The sequence below is a fragment of the Camelus bactrianus genome, chromosome 19, assembly GCF_048773025.1.
Source record: "Camelus bactrianus isolate YW-2024 breed Bactrian camel chromosome 19, ASM4877302v1, whole genome shotgun sequence".
NCBI lineage: Eukaryota > Metazoa > Chordata > Mammalia > Artiodactyla > Camelidae > Camelus > Camelus bactrianus.
Genome location: NC_133557.1, coordinates 32,607,542 through 32,624,766, shown reverse-complemented (window position 1 = coordinate 32,624,766; position 17,225 = coordinate 32,607,542). Strand labels below are relative to the sequence as shown.

The 17,225-nt window shown below is 64.6% G+C and overlaps 1 protein-coding gene across 5 annotated transcripts in view; it reads right to left on the bottom strand.

The window, feature by feature from the left end:
* Positions 1 to 1,425: 1,425 nt before the first annotated feature.
* The window catches only part of COL20A1 (collagen type XX alpha 1 chain), a 28,514-nt gene continuing 12,714 nt past the window's right edge, over positions 1,426 to 17,225 (bottom strand). For 3 of the 5 annotated variants that reach the window (XM_074347635.1, XM_074347637.1, XM_074347638.1), the window contains 24 exons: positions 16,425 to 16,570; positions 16,205 to 16,328; positions 15,899 to 16,038; positions 15,320 to 15,449; positions 14,915 to 15,057; positions 14,642 to 14,774; positions 14,176 to 14,318; positions 13,853 to 13,982; positions 12,702 to 12,737; positions 11,586 to 11,724; positions 9,628 to 9,770; positions 9,310 to 9,419; positions 8,683 to 8,841; positions 8,506 to 8,583; positions 7,913 to 7,999; positions 7,274 to 7,327; positions 5,367 to 5,462; positions 5,237 to 5,290; positions 5,057 to 5,110; positions 4,701 to 4,754; positions 3,852 to 3,923; positions 3,333 to 3,368; positions 3,175 to 3,241; positions 1,426 to 1,564 (listed from right to left, as the gene is read on the bottom strand). In XM_074347635.1, the coding sequence (XP_074203736.1) occupies positions 1,539 to 1,564; positions 3,175 to 3,241; positions 3,333 to 3,368; positions 3,852 to 3,923; positions 4,701 to 4,754; positions 5,057 to 5,110; positions 5,237 to 5,290; positions 5,367 to 5,462; positions 7,274 to 7,327; positions 7,913 to 7,999; positions 8,506 to 8,583; positions 8,683 to 8,841; positions 9,310 to 9,419; positions 9,628 to 9,770; positions 11,586 to 11,724; positions 12,702 to 12,737; positions 13,853 to 13,982; positions 14,176 to 14,318; positions 14,642 to 14,774; positions 14,915 to 15,057; positions 15,320 to 15,449; positions 15,899 to 16,038; positions 16,205 to 16,328; positions 16,425 to 16,570 (2,354 nt within the window). In that variant the 3' untranslated portion in view covers positions 1,426 to 1,538. Of the gene's footprint in view, positions 1,565 to 3,174; positions 3,242 to 3,332; positions 3,369 to 3,851; positions 3,924 to 4,700; positions 4,755 to 5,056; positions 5,111 to 5,236; positions 5,291 to 5,366; positions 7,111 to 7,273; positions 7,328 to 7,912; positions 8,000 to 8,505; positions 8,584 to 8,682; positions 8,842 to 9,309; positions 9,420 to 9,627; positions 9,771 to 11,585; positions 11,725 to 12,701; positions 12,738 to 13,852; positions 13,983 to 14,175; positions 14,319 to 14,641; positions 14,775 to 14,914; positions 15,058 to 15,319; positions 15,450 to 15,898; positions 16,039 to 16,204; positions 16,329 to 16,424; positions 16,571 to 17,225 lie in introns of those variants that run through there. The other 2 variants (XM_074347636.1, XM_074347640.1) reach the window with 2 other exon arrangements.

Here is a 17,225-nt window from a genome sequence, read left to right as displayed (position 1 = left end):
CCTGTGGACGGCTGTGCAGGCAGCTCAGGACGCAGGTCAGACTGTAAAGGGCCAGGGCCCGGGGGGGTCTCTCTCCAACCCCCCGAGCCCCCAGGCCGGGTTGCTGGGCGGGGCGTTGGGAGCCAGTGCCCGCTCCTGCCTGTCTCCCTTCCCACAACGGCGGCTCTTGGGACAGGTGTCACCTGCCGCCTGTACCAGACACTTCCCAGCTCCTGCGCTGTCTCATCGGCCCCTCGCTGGAGCATCTGGACAGAGGGTCTCAGAAGGGTCCATGCCCTCCTGCTGCCACCCCCAGCGGCCCCGCTTGGCCTTGGAGATGCACGGGGCTCAGTCCTGGTATGACGCCAGCCTGTTTCCCTCCCAGGGGCACCAGCCCCGCAGCATCCACTCACCTCTGAGAGGGTGGCCCCCACATGTCTGCCACGTGAACCCCACACTCGCCAGCACACACGGCTCTTCCCCTGCACTGCCTGGCTGATCGAGGGCACCTGGACCTGCCGTCCCCTCACCTTGCCAGGGCTTGGCCCCGCCTGCCCCTTCCAAGCCGTCGTCTCCCCAGTCCAGCCACCTCCCTCTCAGTGGACGCTAGACGAGGTCCCACTCCCTGGCATCCTGTGGTCTGTTCTACAGGCTGTTTCAACAGATGCCAGGACACAACAGCCCCTGCTCAGAACCCAGGCAGGGGCTTCCAGTCGCTCTGAGGACAAAACCCAGACCCCCCCATCACAGGCCCACCCCAAGCTCCAGCGGGCTGCCCCTGTCCCCAGCCTGTGCTCGGCTTCCTCCGTCCTCCTGCCATTCCCTGGTCAGGCCCAGCCAGGCCCTGCCCAGAACGTCCCATGGTCCCCCGCTCTGTTCCTTCTCTGCACCAGTCACCTCAGGGCCTTCGTTGGCCACTGTGTTTGAAGGCGCCCCCGCCCCAAATTCTAGTGTTTAGAAAACTACTCGACGTTGGATTGGCTACAGCAGGTGCCGCCCCAGGGCCCAGAGCTTGCGAGACTCCCAGGGGGACCGGCCGGCCAAGGGCAGTGGTCACTGCACCAACTGTGGCACCGGGCTGGTGGGCGGGTGGAGGGCGGGCCAGGGGGTCGGGGGTCCCCGTGAGCCTGAGCACTGGGGGGAGAGCCGGATGCCATGACGCTAGGGGAGGGGCCGCCCAGGATGGTCACGTCAGCCTCTGAGGGTGGGTCTGGCACATCCTCAAAGCCCACCCCTACCCAGGTGACGCAAAGAGGCCAAGGCCCCCTGAGCAGGGATGGAGCTCTGGAGGGACCAGGCAGCACGACCCGGGGCCTCACAGGAAGGGGGTGAGCCCTAAGGTAACAGGGAGGCTGTGCGGGACAGAGCGGCTCCTGAGCAACGAGGGCGGGGAGCCTGGGACAGGGATGAATGGATGTGGGGCCCAGGAATGCGCAGCCGCTGCCCGTGACAAGCATTCTGGTTTATCTGGAAACTGCACAGAGCGAAGGTCTCCTCTCCCTCCCCTCCAGGTTTCTCCAGCCGCTCTTGGTGTCCCTGATCCAGGGGGAAGTGCGGGCTCACTTGGGACAGCACAGGGTCCATCCTGTCAGGAGAAAAGGGTGGACAGGTCTGGGGGAGGCAGTGGACAGCTGACATTGTCAGGACGCACCTGCCCAGCATGGTGGACCAGACCCAGGCGTGTCCACGTGAAATGTCCCCTCAGGGCACTGCCCCCTCGTGCCTCCTGCCCAGGTCCGCACACCAGCCTGGGCCAGGTGTCTGCTGTGGTGCACACCTGCTCCACCCTCCCTACTGTGCTGACCCCCAATCAGGGCCTCCCTGGGTTCCCACTGGGCCAGCTCGGCCTCTTGGGCCCAACTGGAGTCCTGCCGGGCTCCCTTTAGGCCCATGAGCCTCACACGCCCCACTGCTGCCCCAACCCCCGCTGCTTTGTCCGAACCGGCACCATCTGTCCTTACTGAGCAACCCCCCCTCACTCCTCCTGCAGGCGGGGCTCACCCATTCCTCCAGGGGGTCCCAGAGGCTCACTCCCAGCCCATCTGACCAACGGCTCCAGGCTCAGCCAAGGGGAAGGAGGGGTGTGCTAGGACCCACGGGTGCAGGTGGCCAAGGTTTCCTCTCTCAGGGGCCCTGTTCTGATCCCAGGGGAAGGTGGGTCCTGAAACTCCTAGGGCCAGCCTTTGGGTCGGGGCTGAAAGCTAGGGGACAGGGGTCTCTGGCCTCAAACAGGCATCAGTCATTGTCTCGGAGGTGGGGGGCAGGAGAGGGGGCTGTGTGGGCGTCACGACAGCACCTGGGCACAGCGAGGGGGCGGTTCTGGCAAAGGCAGTATCTGCGGGACGCTGGTGGGCGCTGATGGACGGGGACCCTCTCCCCACAGAGGCACAGCCCCTGGCAGGGCAAGAGGGGCCCCCGAATCTCCCCTGCTGCCCCCCACCCCCATCCTCACCCCATCCCGGCCCTCCATGTAGAGCTGTCCTCCTGGCCGGCCGGCCACAGTCCCATCCCAACCTGTCTCCTTTCTCCCCCATCAAGGCCACGAGGCCCGTCTCCCCTAATCGGCCTCTCCATCCACCTCAGCTTCCGAGCTGTGAGCAGCACCGCAGCCCCACTCAGACGGACGGACTCAGGACAAGGTCACTGGTCATCCCAGCCAAGGAGGGGGGCGGAGCAGGGACGGCAGGGGCAGACTGGGCGGGGAAGCGTCCCTAGCCCAGGCTTCCCAGGAGAAGGGGTCACTTTGAGGACCCCAGGAAGCCAGGCAGCTCCGGCTCCGTGTGGGCTCATGGGCCTGTCTCCCCACCTGGAGCCTGGGAGGGCAGGAGGCCTGGTGCAGGGGTTGCCTTGGGCCACACGGAGCAGCCAGCCCCTGGACTGGGGGAAGAGCACCAGTCCCCGCAGACCCCTCCCCAGGGGGCCAGCACCTCTGTCCTCAGGGAGCTGGGCCTCACTATGCGAGCACCGGAGGCCTGGGGCCCTCGTGGATGTGGGTGTGGAGCTTCAGCACGTGTGCTGGTGGGGGAAGGTGGTCAGCAGGAGGCGGGGAGACCCTCCCTCACTCTCTGGCACATGGCCCAGAATGGCCTCGTGAGGCTGGGTATGCGCATGACCAGGTGCCAGGGAGGAGGGAGCTGGCAGGGGTAGGGGGCACGGGAGGCTCTGGGGTCCCCATGAGGAGGCTGGGCCACTCACTCTGGATGGCAGACTCGCAGGCTTGGCCCACGAGCTGGTAGATGGTGGCCAGGGACTGTGGCTCACCCTGCAAGGGAAGACGGACCACATGGCGATGGCTCAGCCACCATGGGGGTCAACACCTCCCTGGGCCTGGGCCCCAGACACCCCACACTCACCTTCTCTCCTCGCTCGCCCTTGGGCCCCGGCAGCCCCTGAGTGGGAGAAAAGGAGAAATGCCTGGGCCCCACTGCCGCCCCCTACCAGACCTCATGCCCAGCTCTGTCTGGGCTGGGTGAAGTCCTCATGCCAGAACTAATCCAGGGACTCCCCAGTGGGCAGAGGACCCACCTCTCCTGCTTCCAGAAGGAGCCAGCCAGGCCTGTTCCGGCTTCCCTGCCCCCGGGGCCCCGCCTTCCTCCACCTGCTGCAGGCCCCCTCCCCGCAGCCTGCAGGCCCAGGCCTGCCCCCGAGGCCCCCCCCCCCCCCCCCCGAGCCCAAGCTCCACTCCCGGACCTTGTCTGTCCTGGGCCTGGCAGGGGGCAGCCTTGGGCTCTCTCTGCTCTGAGCTTTCTGCCCGTCCTGCTTTACAATGGTGCTGGCCATGGGAGGTCCCCAAGGGGCCAGTGGGGACAAGTCTGCATGCGTTTGTCCCCCACTTCCAGCTGGCTGGCTGGCTGGGTAGACGGGAGACTTACCGTGGGCCCCACGGCCCCAGGGGGGCCTCGCTCCCCACTGCTGCCCCTGGCCCCCGCCGTGCCCGGGAGACCCTGCAGAGATGGGTGTAGGGCTTGGCTGCAGCCCCCACGAGTCTTGCCCCCTCCCTCTACGTACCCCCAGCCCTGGACCCAGAGCAGACCCCTTAGCTTGTCCCCAGCCTCCCCAGGCTGTGCCCCATACCCACCCAGCAGGCCCTGCACTCCCCACCCTGTGCCCAGGGCTCCCCCCGCCCGCCCACCCATTGGCGCTGACTCTGAACTGAAATGTCCTGACTGCCGGCTCTACCCCAGGCCCCAGGCGGCCTCTGGCAGGAGGGGCAGCCCAGCCCCCCAGTACCCAGAGGCCAATGCCCAGGGTTCTCTTCTGGGTCTGGGCTGCTGGTCCTGGGCCCCCGCTCAGAGCAGCTCCCAGGGACTGCGCTCAGCATATCGGGGACGCAGGCCTTGGAGGCAAGGTGCTTCTGAACGGGGGCAGTGCCCACAGCCCTCCAGCAGGTGGGGCCCTAGGCTGCCGGTGGGTGTCTGGAGGGAGAAGGGGGCCCAGGCCACGTCCTGCAGCCAGACTCACTTGTCTACCCTGCCCACCCTGCCCAGGCCCAACTGGGAGCCCAGGCACCTTCCTGCCGTGGGGAAGCGGGGTGCAGGCGTGACCGGGGGCTGCGCCAGCCCGCCCCAGTGCACAGGACACTCCCATGCCCAGCAGAGCCCAGGAGGACCCCAGCCCACGAGAGAGAGAGGCCGCCCTGGGTCGCTGTGCTCCGTTCAGCCCCAAAGAACCCTGGGGGATGTGGGTGGGGCGGGCGGGTTCACAGAGGAGGCAGTGCCTACCCTAGGGCCAGGGGGTCCAGGCAGGCCAGATGTCCCCTCCAGGCCTCTCATTCCCTGAGGGCAAAGGAAGGGACAGGCTGGGTGGGGGCACGTACCCTGCGCACCCCTCCCACGGTGACCCCCACGACCCACACCTGGGAGGGGTACACACTTGTGCCTAGTTCTGAGAACAGAAGAGGCCAGCCCATCTCAGGGCCAGCCCCTCCCTCGGGCGGGGACCCCACCCGGCCCCAATCCGCCTGGGCCGGCGCTCCCTTCCCCTGGCCAGGCCACTGCGGGGGCAGGACAGGGAGTGAGTCGGGTGTGGGGCAGAGGAGGAAGACCCCCACAGCCTCCGTCCCGAGACCCTCTCCCACCTTTGGTCCCTGGATGCCAACCTTCCCGGGGGTGCCCTGGAGGCCGGGGTGGCCCTGGAATAGAACAGAGGTGGCCAGCCAGGCTGGGGCCAAGGTCAGAAGCAGAGGAGGAGGCCCTGTCCCCAGACCCGGGTCCCGAGCACACGGCCCACGTGCCCTGAGCCTGGTCTGACCCACTACCTGCAAGCCGGGGAGTCCATGGTCCCCCTTTTCTCCTTTGACCCCTGGTGGACCCTGGAGGGGAAGATGGACTGGGCAGCAAGGGGACAGGAGAAGAGTGGGGAGGGGGCTGGGGGTAGGCCACACCTACCATGGGTCCCTGGATGGTTCGGCCCTGGGTGCCTGGTGACCCCTGCTGACCTCCAGGACCCTCAGGTCCCATCTGTCCAGGTGGCCCGGGATCTCCCTGGAGGTGGGGTGGGGGTGGGGCTGGGGCTGAGAAGGCACGTGGCCCCTCCTGCAGCCCCTCCTTTGATCCTGCCAGTTGAAGCCCTACCAGCCCTCGGCCCGAGGCCACCCAGGGGCCTTCACCCTCGCTGGCCACCCCGGGAGGGGTCCTGGTACGACCCTGCTCTGTATTTATAGACACCGGAACATTCTGCCAAACTTCTAAGGGACAGATAACACGAACGCCATTTAAACTGCTCGAGGGGGAGGGTATAGCCCAGTGGTGGAGTGTGTGCTTAACATACACGAGGTCCTGGGTTCAATCCCAGTGCCTCCATTAAAAAATAAATTAAAAATAAATAAATAAACCTAATAACCACCACCTAAAAACAAACTGCTTGATTTGCAGGTTAGAAAAAAAGTGCTTTCAAATAATTGCTGTGAATTAAGCATATCGGTGAACCCGATCCTACGAGGACAACGACAGGCTTTCCCGGCGGTGACTGTCCCTGTGGAAGCCCTACGCAAGGCGTGAGCACGGGAAGCCTGCAGCCCGCTCGGTGGCGGGAGGCGCTCGAGGGCCGCGCTGGCTTCTGCTGGAGCAGGAGTGGCTCAGCACCCGGGAGGCCCTGAGCTCAGTCACCAGACTAACAGCTCCAGGAGAGAAGAGATTTGGTCGCGTCCCAGCAGCTGAGGAGGCGAGAAGTCTTATCTAATATCCGTTCTTGCGTTTGTGAATCTCCTAACCAGGTAAGATCGGGACTTGACCGTGGAAAATGTGTCTGCCTCCCGGTACCACGCTCCACCTGCAAGCCCTAGAGCACTTCCATGAAGTCACGGTGAGCACATCCACTGTGACCACGGTTCTTTGACAAGACTCTGGAGTGTCAGCAACACCAGAAAAGTGAACGGGAGTAGTAAAAATCAGAAAGGAGACAGTGAAGTAATGTTTTGCAGGTGATGTAAATTTGAACCAGGAAATTCCCAGAAAACCATCTGAAAATAAAAAACTATTGCAAGTAAGATAATTGAACAAGAAGCTGGGGCACGAAACAATACACAGAGAGAACGAGGACTTAGGGCAGATGACGGCGGAGCCGGACGCCAGGAACCGCCTCCCACGCTGACAACAGCCGGGCGGGCAGAACCTGGCCCGTCTGTGCGGACGCGGCGGTCCGCGGAAAGCGCGCCGCGTGGAAGACTGCGTTGGAAATCGGCAGGGGGGGCTGTGAGCAAATGGGACGGGTGACGGGGCGGTGGTCTGGGGAGGCTGGAGGGTGGGGTCGTCCCCCGCACCTTAAACACAATAAATTTAGCTGAACCCACATTGCTGTGTTTGAAGGTTCTAGAAGCAAGAGGAGAAGCCACAAGGAGGTGCACACCCTCAGACTAAGAGAGACCTTTTATAATATGGTGCAAAAGCCAAAAGCCTTAGAAACAGACCACGCATTGAGCAAAGAAGGCGATTTTAAAGTCTTCACGGAGACACGCGTGGTGAACCAGGTCAGAGGGCAACACAGCAAACCCAGCCACAACTCAGGGCACAGATGTTTCCACGAAACGTACAGCTCCCCACAAATGAGTAAGAACGCAACCCAGCAGAGCAGGGGGTGGAGGACGCATGTCCAGCAAGAAAGTGGCAGCAGTTGTCAAAGGGGCTGGAGCTGCTGGACGGAGAAACGGGCGAAGGCAGAGGATGCCCATCACGGCCAGCCCGCCCACACATGATTCGCAGGGTGGGGCCGTGCAGGGGGCACCACATCCCACCTGGGGTTGGGCTGCGTGGGGCCCCACTCCTGCATCCAGCCCCCCAGGACCCCCATAACTTACCCTGGGCCCTGGGAAGCCCTGCTCTCCTGGGGCTCCGTTCCTCCCAGGGAGGCCCTGCAGGTGCACAAGCAGGGCTGAGCCCAGCAACCCCCGCCCAAGACCAGGGTGCACATCAGCCCCCCCAGCAATGCCCTGGACTCCAGCCCCCACCTTTAGGTGGAGAAGAGGCAGGGGGTTTGGGGTGAGGGTTTCCTGGTCCCCCCACTACCCACAGTGGCTGGTCACGGCACATGCTCCGGCTTGGGCAGGTCTGGGTTCCTGCCCTGGCCCCTCTCTGGTGAGGTCTGTCAATCACCAGTGGAAGCCTCAGGGTTGTCAGAGGGTCTGGACCTGCCCCACAGCCCAGAGCGCCAGAACAGAGGCTGCCTGAGTGGCTGTGACTCCTGGCCAGCCCAGGACCGATGCGGTGCTGCAGACTGATGGGCCTTCCCAGTGGGGAGACGTGGGCTCAAACAGCAGAGAGGGCCCGGCTGGGGAGAGGGAGGCCAGTGGGAAGGAGGGGGTTAGCCAGGAGGGGAGCTGTGGGCCAGGGTGGACAAGGTGGCCAGGAGACGTGGGAAGGGGCCACCCTCATCACTATCAGCTGCCCGATGTTGCCAGGAGTCCCTGGTCACCCCGGGACAGGCGCTGTGAACTCACCGGAGGTCCCTGGGGGCCCGGGGGCCCAGGGGTCTGCAAGGAACAGGTGCAAGCAGAAGGAAAGGCGGGGCAGGACTCTCCATCCTTCTGGAAGAAAGAGACCCCTGCCATTAAATGGACCCCTCCCCTGGGCTTTTGTACAACCCTGAGCTCCAGGGTATCCACAGACACCGGGGACCAAGGGATCTCCAAACCCACCCCTGGAAGGCTGGGGTAAGGGGTGGGAACCTGGCCCTGGGTGCTCACCCCCAGGCTGCCTGGCACAGGCCCTGGACAGGACTCCCTCTCTCACTCCCTCGTAGGCCCCTAGCATGGCCAAGCCCAGTGTGAGCACATGGGGGAGTCAGTGAGGACTCATGCCCACACCTGTGCCCACAGAAAAGGTCAGTGGCCCTGAGTACATGGCAGTGGCCGCTCCTGCAGCTGGGGGCTTCCTGGCCCCAGGATACCCATCCAGCCACACTAGCTTGGGCACCAGGCCAGGGGCCATCTCCTCCAGGAAGCCTGCCCTGATTTCTCCCAGAGCTGCAATGACCTGGATGGTCCTTATACCCCCAGACTTTTTTGTCCTCAGTGGCCACTTTCTCACCTACCGAAGCTGGGAGCTCGCAGCACCTGTCCTCCTCCGCCCAGGAGTCGCTGCACACAATCTGCAGCAACTGGAGCTGGAACTACGGAGAGAGAAAGGGCAGGGTCAGCCGGACAGTGAGTGGAAGGGGCTCCCTGGCCCCCTGGCTGACTCGGCTCGGCAGGACGGGGCCCAGGCTCACCGAGGCCGAGCTACTCCGGGGTCCCCTGGCCTTGGCCAGCCTCCCCAGCGTGACGAAGCCAGCAGCGGGCAGGCTGCCGGCCTCCCCGATGGGCCTCTCAGCCACCTTCCGGCAGTCCACGTAGAGCCTGACCTTCGAGTGGCCCACGGCCACATGCACCTGGGAGATACCACGGTAGGTCCCCCACCACCCCAGCAGGACAGGCTCCCCTCCGTGCCCACAAGGCCAGGGCCATGGCTGGGAGGAGGGACATGACCATCCTGGGGCCTAGGGTCAGGATCCTGACTGCACCGCAAGTCTTGTGGGACCCCCTTGCTGGGCCTCAGTTTCCCCTCTGTAAAATGGACCAAATGACACCTGCCACAGGCCCCTCCCAGGGACTCAAGGGACCCAGGAAGAGGAGTGGATGCTCTCTGACCCCAATTAAGGTGAGGATGTCCAGGGTAGAGTGGAGTGCAGGGACAGAGGCTCTCAAGGAAAGTTCTATCATTCTGGATGAGCCATGGTGACAGGGGCAGCCTGTGTCCTGCAGAGCCATTGGGGGGGGGTCTGTCCCAGAACGTGGGAGCCGAGAGGGTCTTAGGCCAGGGAGGGACGTGCTGTGGTTCTTCTGGGAACTTCCAGGACCTTGTGGAAGCTCCCAAAGAATATTCTTCTCACTTCGGGCAGGTCGAAGGTGACCTCCTGCAAGGTGGCCCTGGGGTCACGGTTGAAGTAGGTCAGCGACTTTCTGCCGGCTGAGGAGGGGCAAAGAACACGTGAGACCCCTGGGTGGAAGGTGGGGGGACCCTTCCAGGCCTGCCCAGAGTGGAACAGGGTGAGGGGGTTACAGCCCCACAAAGGGCATGCAAAGCCTCACATGCCCCAAACCTCAGAGGCCACGCTGCGGAAGCAGCCCCCGCCTTCTGGGGCAACCTGGGTCCACTGCCCCCCCTCCCAACTGACCATCCAGCAGGACCCCCAGGACGGGCTGGAAGTCCTCGGCCGCCACCTGCCACAGCGCGAAGGCCTCTCGGGGCGTCTCGGGGAGCAGGCGCAGGAGGAAGACCACCGTGTGCTCCGGGGGGAGGGCGGCCGGGTGGATGTCACTGTCGGGGCACAGGGGGGGCGGCTGCAGGCCCGAGAGGAGGCCGGACCCTCGGGACTGCCCAGGGGGTCCTCAGGGCCAGGCTGGGCCTCTCCTGCCTCCGCTTCCCCGGGAGTAACACGGGGAGCACAAGGGTCAGAGCTCCCCTCCCGGGGCTGCTGGGACCCCTGGGGTATCACGCAGCCCTGAGCCCCGAGCCCCAGGAGGGACGGGAGGCCGTCCCACCACAGCCAGCATCCACGACAATCTGTCCTTCAGTGGGTGGGGCAGGTGCAGGTCAAGGGGTCTGGAGCCAGAGGTCTCTGAGCCTGTCTCCCGGGGGTCTGGAGCACACAAGCCCTCGAGAGCAGCTCACTGGGTGAGTGGTGGGGGTCTGTGCTGGTGCCATGCGCCCCCCGGGTCATTGGAGTACACAATAAAATTGTTCCTAAAGGCCTACAGCCTCCCTGCTTTGCTCCTGGGATAATTAAGAGCCTGCAAAACCCAGCCCAGATGCGATCTTGAAATTTTTTAAGCAAACAGACCCCAGGGCCTTGGCACATGTTGCTGTTTTACCCGAGTGCCCTCCCCTCCCCCATTCTCTCCCTAGTGGCTCCTACCCTCTGCCACCTCCTGGGGAGCCTTCCTGACCCAGGGAGGGACCCTCCTACTCTTAGCAGCCCCAGGTTGCATTCGTGGCAGGTATCGTGATGGGGGTACTCCTGTGCGGGGTGACACACCTGGAGGGGGTGACCACACCTGTGCTGGGTGACACACCTGCAGGACCGTCAGCGCCCACCTCTGGGGCTGTGAACTCCGCAAGGACAAACAGGAAGCACCCATGAGCACTGTGAGGCCCTGGGAGACCCCCACTCACAGGAGAGGGACGATTGTGGAGAGTCTCTGCAGCGTTTAACAAGCGCACAGGGTCTGCTGCGAGGGTGGAGCCAGGCCAGGGGCAGAGGCAGCAGAAGCAAAACCTCAGGGTTCCTGGCAATCAGAGCGACCCACCCGAGCAAAGAACCCGGACTAAGGCTTGGGAGGGAGGAGGGGCAACCGAGGAAGAGACAGGCCTTAGGCCCCTGCATAAAAAGTAAATCTTGCAAACCAGCCTAAAAGGAAATCAGAACGGGAGCAGATCGTGGGGAACATTCGCAGTAAAGCTCTGGCAAAGGAACAGGACGCCAGCCTGGGCCACACCTGCCACACTGTGTCACGCCGAGTCCGTGGGGAGAAAGCCGGCTACATGAACCGCCCTGAGTCTAAGTCGTGTGGGGTGGGCTCTGTAAACATACATGTTTCTCATTTTTCAAATTTCTATTTTAAAGCATGTGATTTACCTTTGCAACTTCAAACATCTTAACTTAGGGAAAAATTATGCTGTGCAAGTGGAAGTTCCAATCTGTGATTAAAGACGTCTCTCTGTACACAAAGTGGGATGGTTCTTAGATGCGGGGTCGTCAAACAAGCCTTTCTGGTGGTTCGTCAGTGAGCACAGTGACTCAGACTATTCGCAGATTTGTGGAATCAAACTAAAGCACATGGGAGGTAGGAGGTCTCACAAGAGACAGAGCTGGTGGCCCCCGCCCAGAAGTCTGCAGGTCTGATCAATCCCCGGGCCACATGGGGAAAAGGACCCCCGTGGCCTCATTCTGCCCACGTGAGATTTACTCATTTGTGGGACTCAGGTTCCTGGAGCCCCTGTGCCAGGGGAGTCTGCCTGGCTGGCTCTGGGGGTGGAGCTGCTGGGCCTGGGGCCCCCTCTCCCACAAACCCCCAGGAGGGTGCCCTCCCAAGCTGCTCCAGTCACAGCCCCCCCCCCCCTCCGCCGCCCAACCTGGCCCGGCGAATCAGCTGAGCGTCCTTGAAGAGCGTGAAGGTCCTGGTCGGGCCAAACGCCGAGGGCTCCATGGCCAGACCGCGGATGGAGGCGTATTCCTTCTCCACTAGGCCGAAGGCTGCCATCAGGTCAAAGCCTGGGGGAGCCGGTGGTCCCGAGGGACAGTCAGAGACAGGGAGTTGGGGGGCCGGAGGCAAAAGCCCAGGTGTGGGTGAGAGGAGACAGTGGGAGCAGCAGCAAGAGGAAGATGCGAGGGAGCAGAGGGGCCCTCCGGTGCGGGGCGGGGGGCGGTAGGGGCCTCAGGGGCCTGGTCTCCCACCCTCTCCACCCTGACCTGGGGAAGGACACGCAGGCAGCACCGTCCTGCCCCTTAGGTTGCCCCGGCCTCGGCCTCCCCACAACCCTCAGTGTCCGGACCCCCTCAACCCTGCAAAGTCACAGCCACAGCAGAGCAAAGTCCAGCACCCACTGCGACTTAGCGGGTCAAAGTGGCCATGACTTTGGCGACATGAAATCTCCTGTTACTGGCTCAGCGGCCAAGGCCCTGAGCAGGCAGGAGTGGACGACCTCACCTACCCTGCCGCCCAGCCACGAGCAGGCCCTGCCCTGAGGCCCAGTCTGAGCAGCTGCAGCCCTGTTGCTCGCTGGAGGTCCCGCGGGAGATGCAGCCCTCGAGCTGGGCCGCCCTCCCTGCAGCCCACCCTTGCCCCAAGCCAATCTCCCTGACGGCGCAGGGGCGCACACGTCAGCCCTCTCTCTGGGGAGGGCCTGTGACCCCAGGCTTCGCCCCTCGCCCCACCAAGCCCCTGGTCCTCAGAGGCTCACGGAGGCCACCCTGGATCTGGAGCCCCGAGCGTGGCCTCTGCCCTCCACATCCAGGCTGTGACCTTGGACAAGTGACCCCGGACAGGCCCCAGTCGCCTCTACTGTGAAGCAGGAATAAAGGCACCAGCCAACCTCAAGGGGCCTTCCTGGAAAGGTGTCAGCCCCACCTGCCTGCCGCCCTCTCATGTCCCCACAGCCCCTCTCCCAGGCCATCCTCCCCAACAAGGACCCGGGGGAGGAGGAACGGGTGGGGGCTGGAGAGCAGCCATCGAAAAGGGCAGGACCTACCTGGGAGGGAGCCGTCAGGGTGGAGGGCTGGGCAGGCTGCTGAGAGGGGCAGTAGTCAGGGTCAGTGGACCGGGGCCTCGGCCTCCACCTGGGGAGGGGCCCCTTGTGGCTGGGCGCCCTGCCTCTGGCTGCAGGTGGTTGGAGCTGTTCCCTGTCGGCACCCACTTGCAGGCCTGCTGTCCCACAGCTCAGGGACCGGGAAGGGACAGAGATGGGTCCTGCTGTGTCAGGTTCTACTCCCGGGAGACAGCACCTGGCTGGGGCACTCCCACAGGGCACTGAACCCCGGGAGAGGACCAGCCACCCTGATGTGCCCCACGCGGCAGGGCCAGAGAGATGCCGGGGTGTGCGGACGTGCCGACCGTGCACCGCTGCCCTGGGGCTGGCGTGGCTAGCTGGCTTGCTCCACTGGCAGGCACCACTTGGGCGCTCGGAAGGTTCGTGGGCAAGTGAGGGCAGGGACCGGGGCCCTCGGAGCGGGAAGCAGCTCTGCCCTTGGACAGGAAGGGTGCTGAGCCTTGACAGCTGTCCTCTGGGTAGTGAGGCCCCCATCCCCAGAGGCATTCAAGCCAAAGCTAGGCGACCACACGCAGGAGACTCAGAGGGAAGCTGGGGCGGTCAGGCTGATCCGCCGGCCTGTGAGGATCCTCTGCTCTGAGGGTCTGATTGTCTAGGAAAACCAGCATGAACAACAAAACAAAAGCCAAGGTCCCTCTCAGCTGGGTCCTGGCCCATGAGTGGCAGGACCCCAGGGATGACCTATAACACCGAGGGCCCTGGGCTCCGCTGCGGCCAGTCTGAGGCTGGGCGTCTGCCCCACTCCTCCTGGACACAGATCCAGGGGAACTCCGGCCTGTCCCCAGCTTCGGGCATCTGTAGGCCAGGCTGCAGCTGAGGCCCCTCGGGGGCGGCCGGTTGGCCCGTTGTGACCTCAGCCCTGGGGTTGGCGTTGGCATTCTACTTGTGGGCAGGGTCTTGCGTGAAAACCCTGACTCTCCTCCCCTAAGCTCTGCAGCGCCGGCCTGTGTGCGGGGAGAGATAGGCCCATGTGTCCTGCTGAGTGGCCCTGTGGGTTCGGGCTCCTGGGGGCCTGCCAGGGTCTCAGGCCTGGCTGGGGTCTGCCAGGGCCTGGGGTCTTGGTGCCCACCCACCTGTCCAGCCCATGGCAGACACTGCCACACTCTCCCCGGCTCTATAGATGGCTGAGACCAGGACCCTGTACTTGGTGGCTGCCAGCAGGTTGGGGAGCGTCACCTGGCTCCTGGGTCCTGGAACAGAGATCTGGGGGGTGGTCACGGTCACCCGAGCTGCCCCTCCCGAGCGACTTTGCTCATTTGGGCATCTCGGCTCCCCGTCTGTGTGTCCTGCCATGGGAGGGTGGCCCCTCAACAGAGAGGGTGGGATGTGTCTCCCCCATGGCCCAGGACCTGGGGGCCCGTGGGGGCATCGGCTTCTGGGCTCTACCCAGACCCACCGATTTCTCTGGTCCTGAGCCTGAGGCTAGTGTGTAGGTGAGCCGGTAGTGGAGGACGTGGCTGCTCGGGGGCGTCCAGCTGACTCGCAGGCTGTTGGGCGACTCAGAGGCCAGGGCCAGGTCAGAGGGCGGGCTCTGGCTGACTAGGGGAGAGCACAGGGTGGGGCCTCAGACGGCAACATGCTCCCCACTGCTCTACACCTCACCCACCACCCTCCCACTCCACAGCCCCTGCCATGCCAGCCACACCATGCTGCCCCGTGGCCTTGGCACAGGCAGGGCCACCACGCCAGCTCTGGGACTGTCTTGGGCCCTGCGTCACCTCTGGTGACTTGGACCCTCGGCCACTCCAGGTATGGCTGTCTGGAGGGCTCAGTAAGGCCACAGGATCAGGGACTGGGGAACTGCCTGTCGGCGGTCGTGGGCCCACAGGGCAGGGGATCTCAGCAGAGCAGGGGTCACTTACGGGGGCTGTAGCGGAGGGACACAGGGTCGCTGTGGGCCCCGTCCCTGTAGTAGGCCAGGAGGGTGATCTCATACTCCAAGTGCCTCCCCAGGCCAGGCAGGACGGCCGTGGCCAGGTTCCCTGGGACAGAGATCTGTGGAGAGGAGAGACCAGGGGTCCACCCTGGGGGACTGGTCCTCACATTGGGGCCTGGCCCACAGGCCAGGGGCGGGCAGATGTCCCACGGGTGCAGCACTGGGGTCTGAGCTGGTGGGGGAGGGTTTCCCCCCACACCTCATGGGCCTTCCCATCTCCCAGGGGCGTCCACTTGATCTGGTAGACCAGCACGCCAGATGCCGCTGCGGCCGCCCACTCCAGCCGGACTTTGTCCCCAGGGAGCTTGGTCACCGACAGCTGGCTCGGGCTGGGGACTTTCCCTGGAAGAGGGAGGAGGCAAGGGAGGCCGCCTGTCCCCACGAGGCCGTGCCCACGTCCCCCTTTCCCAGGACAGGCTGCCAGGTGGGCACTGGCCCTGCTCCCCGGAGGTGCCCTGGGGACCCTGCACCCGACAGTCGCACCCGTCAGGGTACCTGGCTCAGCCCTACGCAGAGCAGACACCAAGCATAAGTGTTGATTTGAAATGTCTGTGGAAGTGGAGGGAGGTGGCCTGGAGACCCCATCCCCACCTCTGCCACTCACGTGTGGTCAGGTGGCTGGTCAGTGTGGAGGAGCTGCCCCTGGGGTAGAGGCAGGTGACACGGACTGTGTAGGTGGTGGAGGAGGAGAGGGGGCCCAGAGTGGCCCAGGTGGCGTTCCCAGGGACCTCCGTCTGCAAGGGGTTAGGGACATGGGCAGCTGGGGCGGGGCAGCCCCTGCCAGAGGGAGACCCAGGCCTGGGACCTGCTGGCCTGGACTGCCACGTGGCCACCTGCCAGCCCACTCTCAGCCCCACAAGCTGGCATTTTCAGCTCTCACGACGCCATGCGCCCCCGCACGCCTGTCGCAGCTGTCACCTGCAAGTATCTGTACGATTCCTTGCTTCACGCCTGTCCCCACCCTCCCTCCAAGGCTGAGGCCCACCAGAGCCGGGTGGTGTCACCCTGCCCCCATGCCCCCTGCCCTGGGCCGAGGCTGGGCCTGCGGAGGTGCAGCCACACCCACTGACCCTGAATGCAAGGTGGGGGGCGGGGAGGCTGGGGGCACTGGGCCCCCATGGGCACGTCATCCCCCACCCCCGGCACTGCAGGACATCAGGCTCCCAGCAGGGCCCACTCTCACCTGTCCTGAGTGGCCACCCTTGCTGGAGACATAGCTGACCCTGAACAGGCGCACAGGTCTCTGGATGCCTTCCCAGGACACGCGGGCCGAGTCGTGGCTCACATCCGAGAAGTCCAGGCGTCTGGGGGCGCCCAGGGTGGCTGCAGAGCACGTGAGGCCTCAGGGACCTCCCCAGGCATATGGGGAATGGCGGGAGATGGCCAGGGCTGCTGGGGCTACCAGAGGCCTTGGGGGACCCCACCCCGCGGAAGGTTCAGGGGTGGGGAACCAGAACGCGGCCTCAGCCTGCGGGGGCGGGGCACTCACGAGTCCTGGCGCGGATGCCCTGGGCCTCACTGGTCTCTGCCCCTCGCAGGCTCTGCACCCAGATGTCATAGTCCCTGCCCGGGTCCAGGCCGTCCAGAAGCACCTCCGGCTCCCCCACCTGCACCTGCAGGGACGGGGACTCAGGCTGGCCCTCCCTGTGCTCCCCCAACCCGGCTGCCCAGCCCCGCTCTCCCTCCTCCCCAGCCCCTCTGCCTCGCACCTCTCTCGCCGCCTCCTCACCCTTGGGGGAGGCGGGCGAGCAGCGCACCAGGTACTGGGCGGCCCCAGCCGAGGGCTGCCAGGCGAGGCGGACGGTTCTGGGCGTCACTGCAGCAAGGGTCAGCGCCCGGGGTGGGGGCAGGGGCGCTGGGGGAGAGGCAGAAAGCAGACCCATGAACCAGCAGGACAAAGGAGCTCAGGAAACACCGGCCAGGTGTGTCTTGATGCAGACGCAGAGCCGGGGGTGGGGGTCAGGGTGCCCACAGATGCTGTAAGTCCCTGTCCCAAGTTGGCACCGGGCCAGCTTCCCGCTCCCAGCTCTGGGCACACAGGCCACCTTGTGGGTTTCTGTTAAGCCACGTGCCCTGAGGGTGGGAAGGAGGGCTGTGGCCTCTAGGGGTTGGACAGCCGGGGAGAAGCCAGACACTGAACGCCACACACTGTACGATCCCATTTCCTCGGAAGGCCCAGACGTGGCAAGTCTCCAGCGACAGAAAGCAGCTCAGGGGCTGACAGGGGCTGTGGGGGAGGGGGAGGACCGAGGGTGACCACGAAGGGTGCAGGGTTTCTGTTTAAGGTGACGGAAGTCAAAGGGGACTGTGGAGATATGAGTACAATGCTGTGAATGTACGGAAAACCACTGACTTGGACACTTTAAACGGGTGAGCTGTGGGCTGTGTGTCTCAGTAAAGCTGCTAAGTGGGGGGCGGTGGGGCTCATGGCAGTCCCCTGGGCGCCTGCAGACCGGGCCGGGCGGAAGCTCCACCAACAGTGTGAGAAGCAACAGTGATGGGTCCCAGCT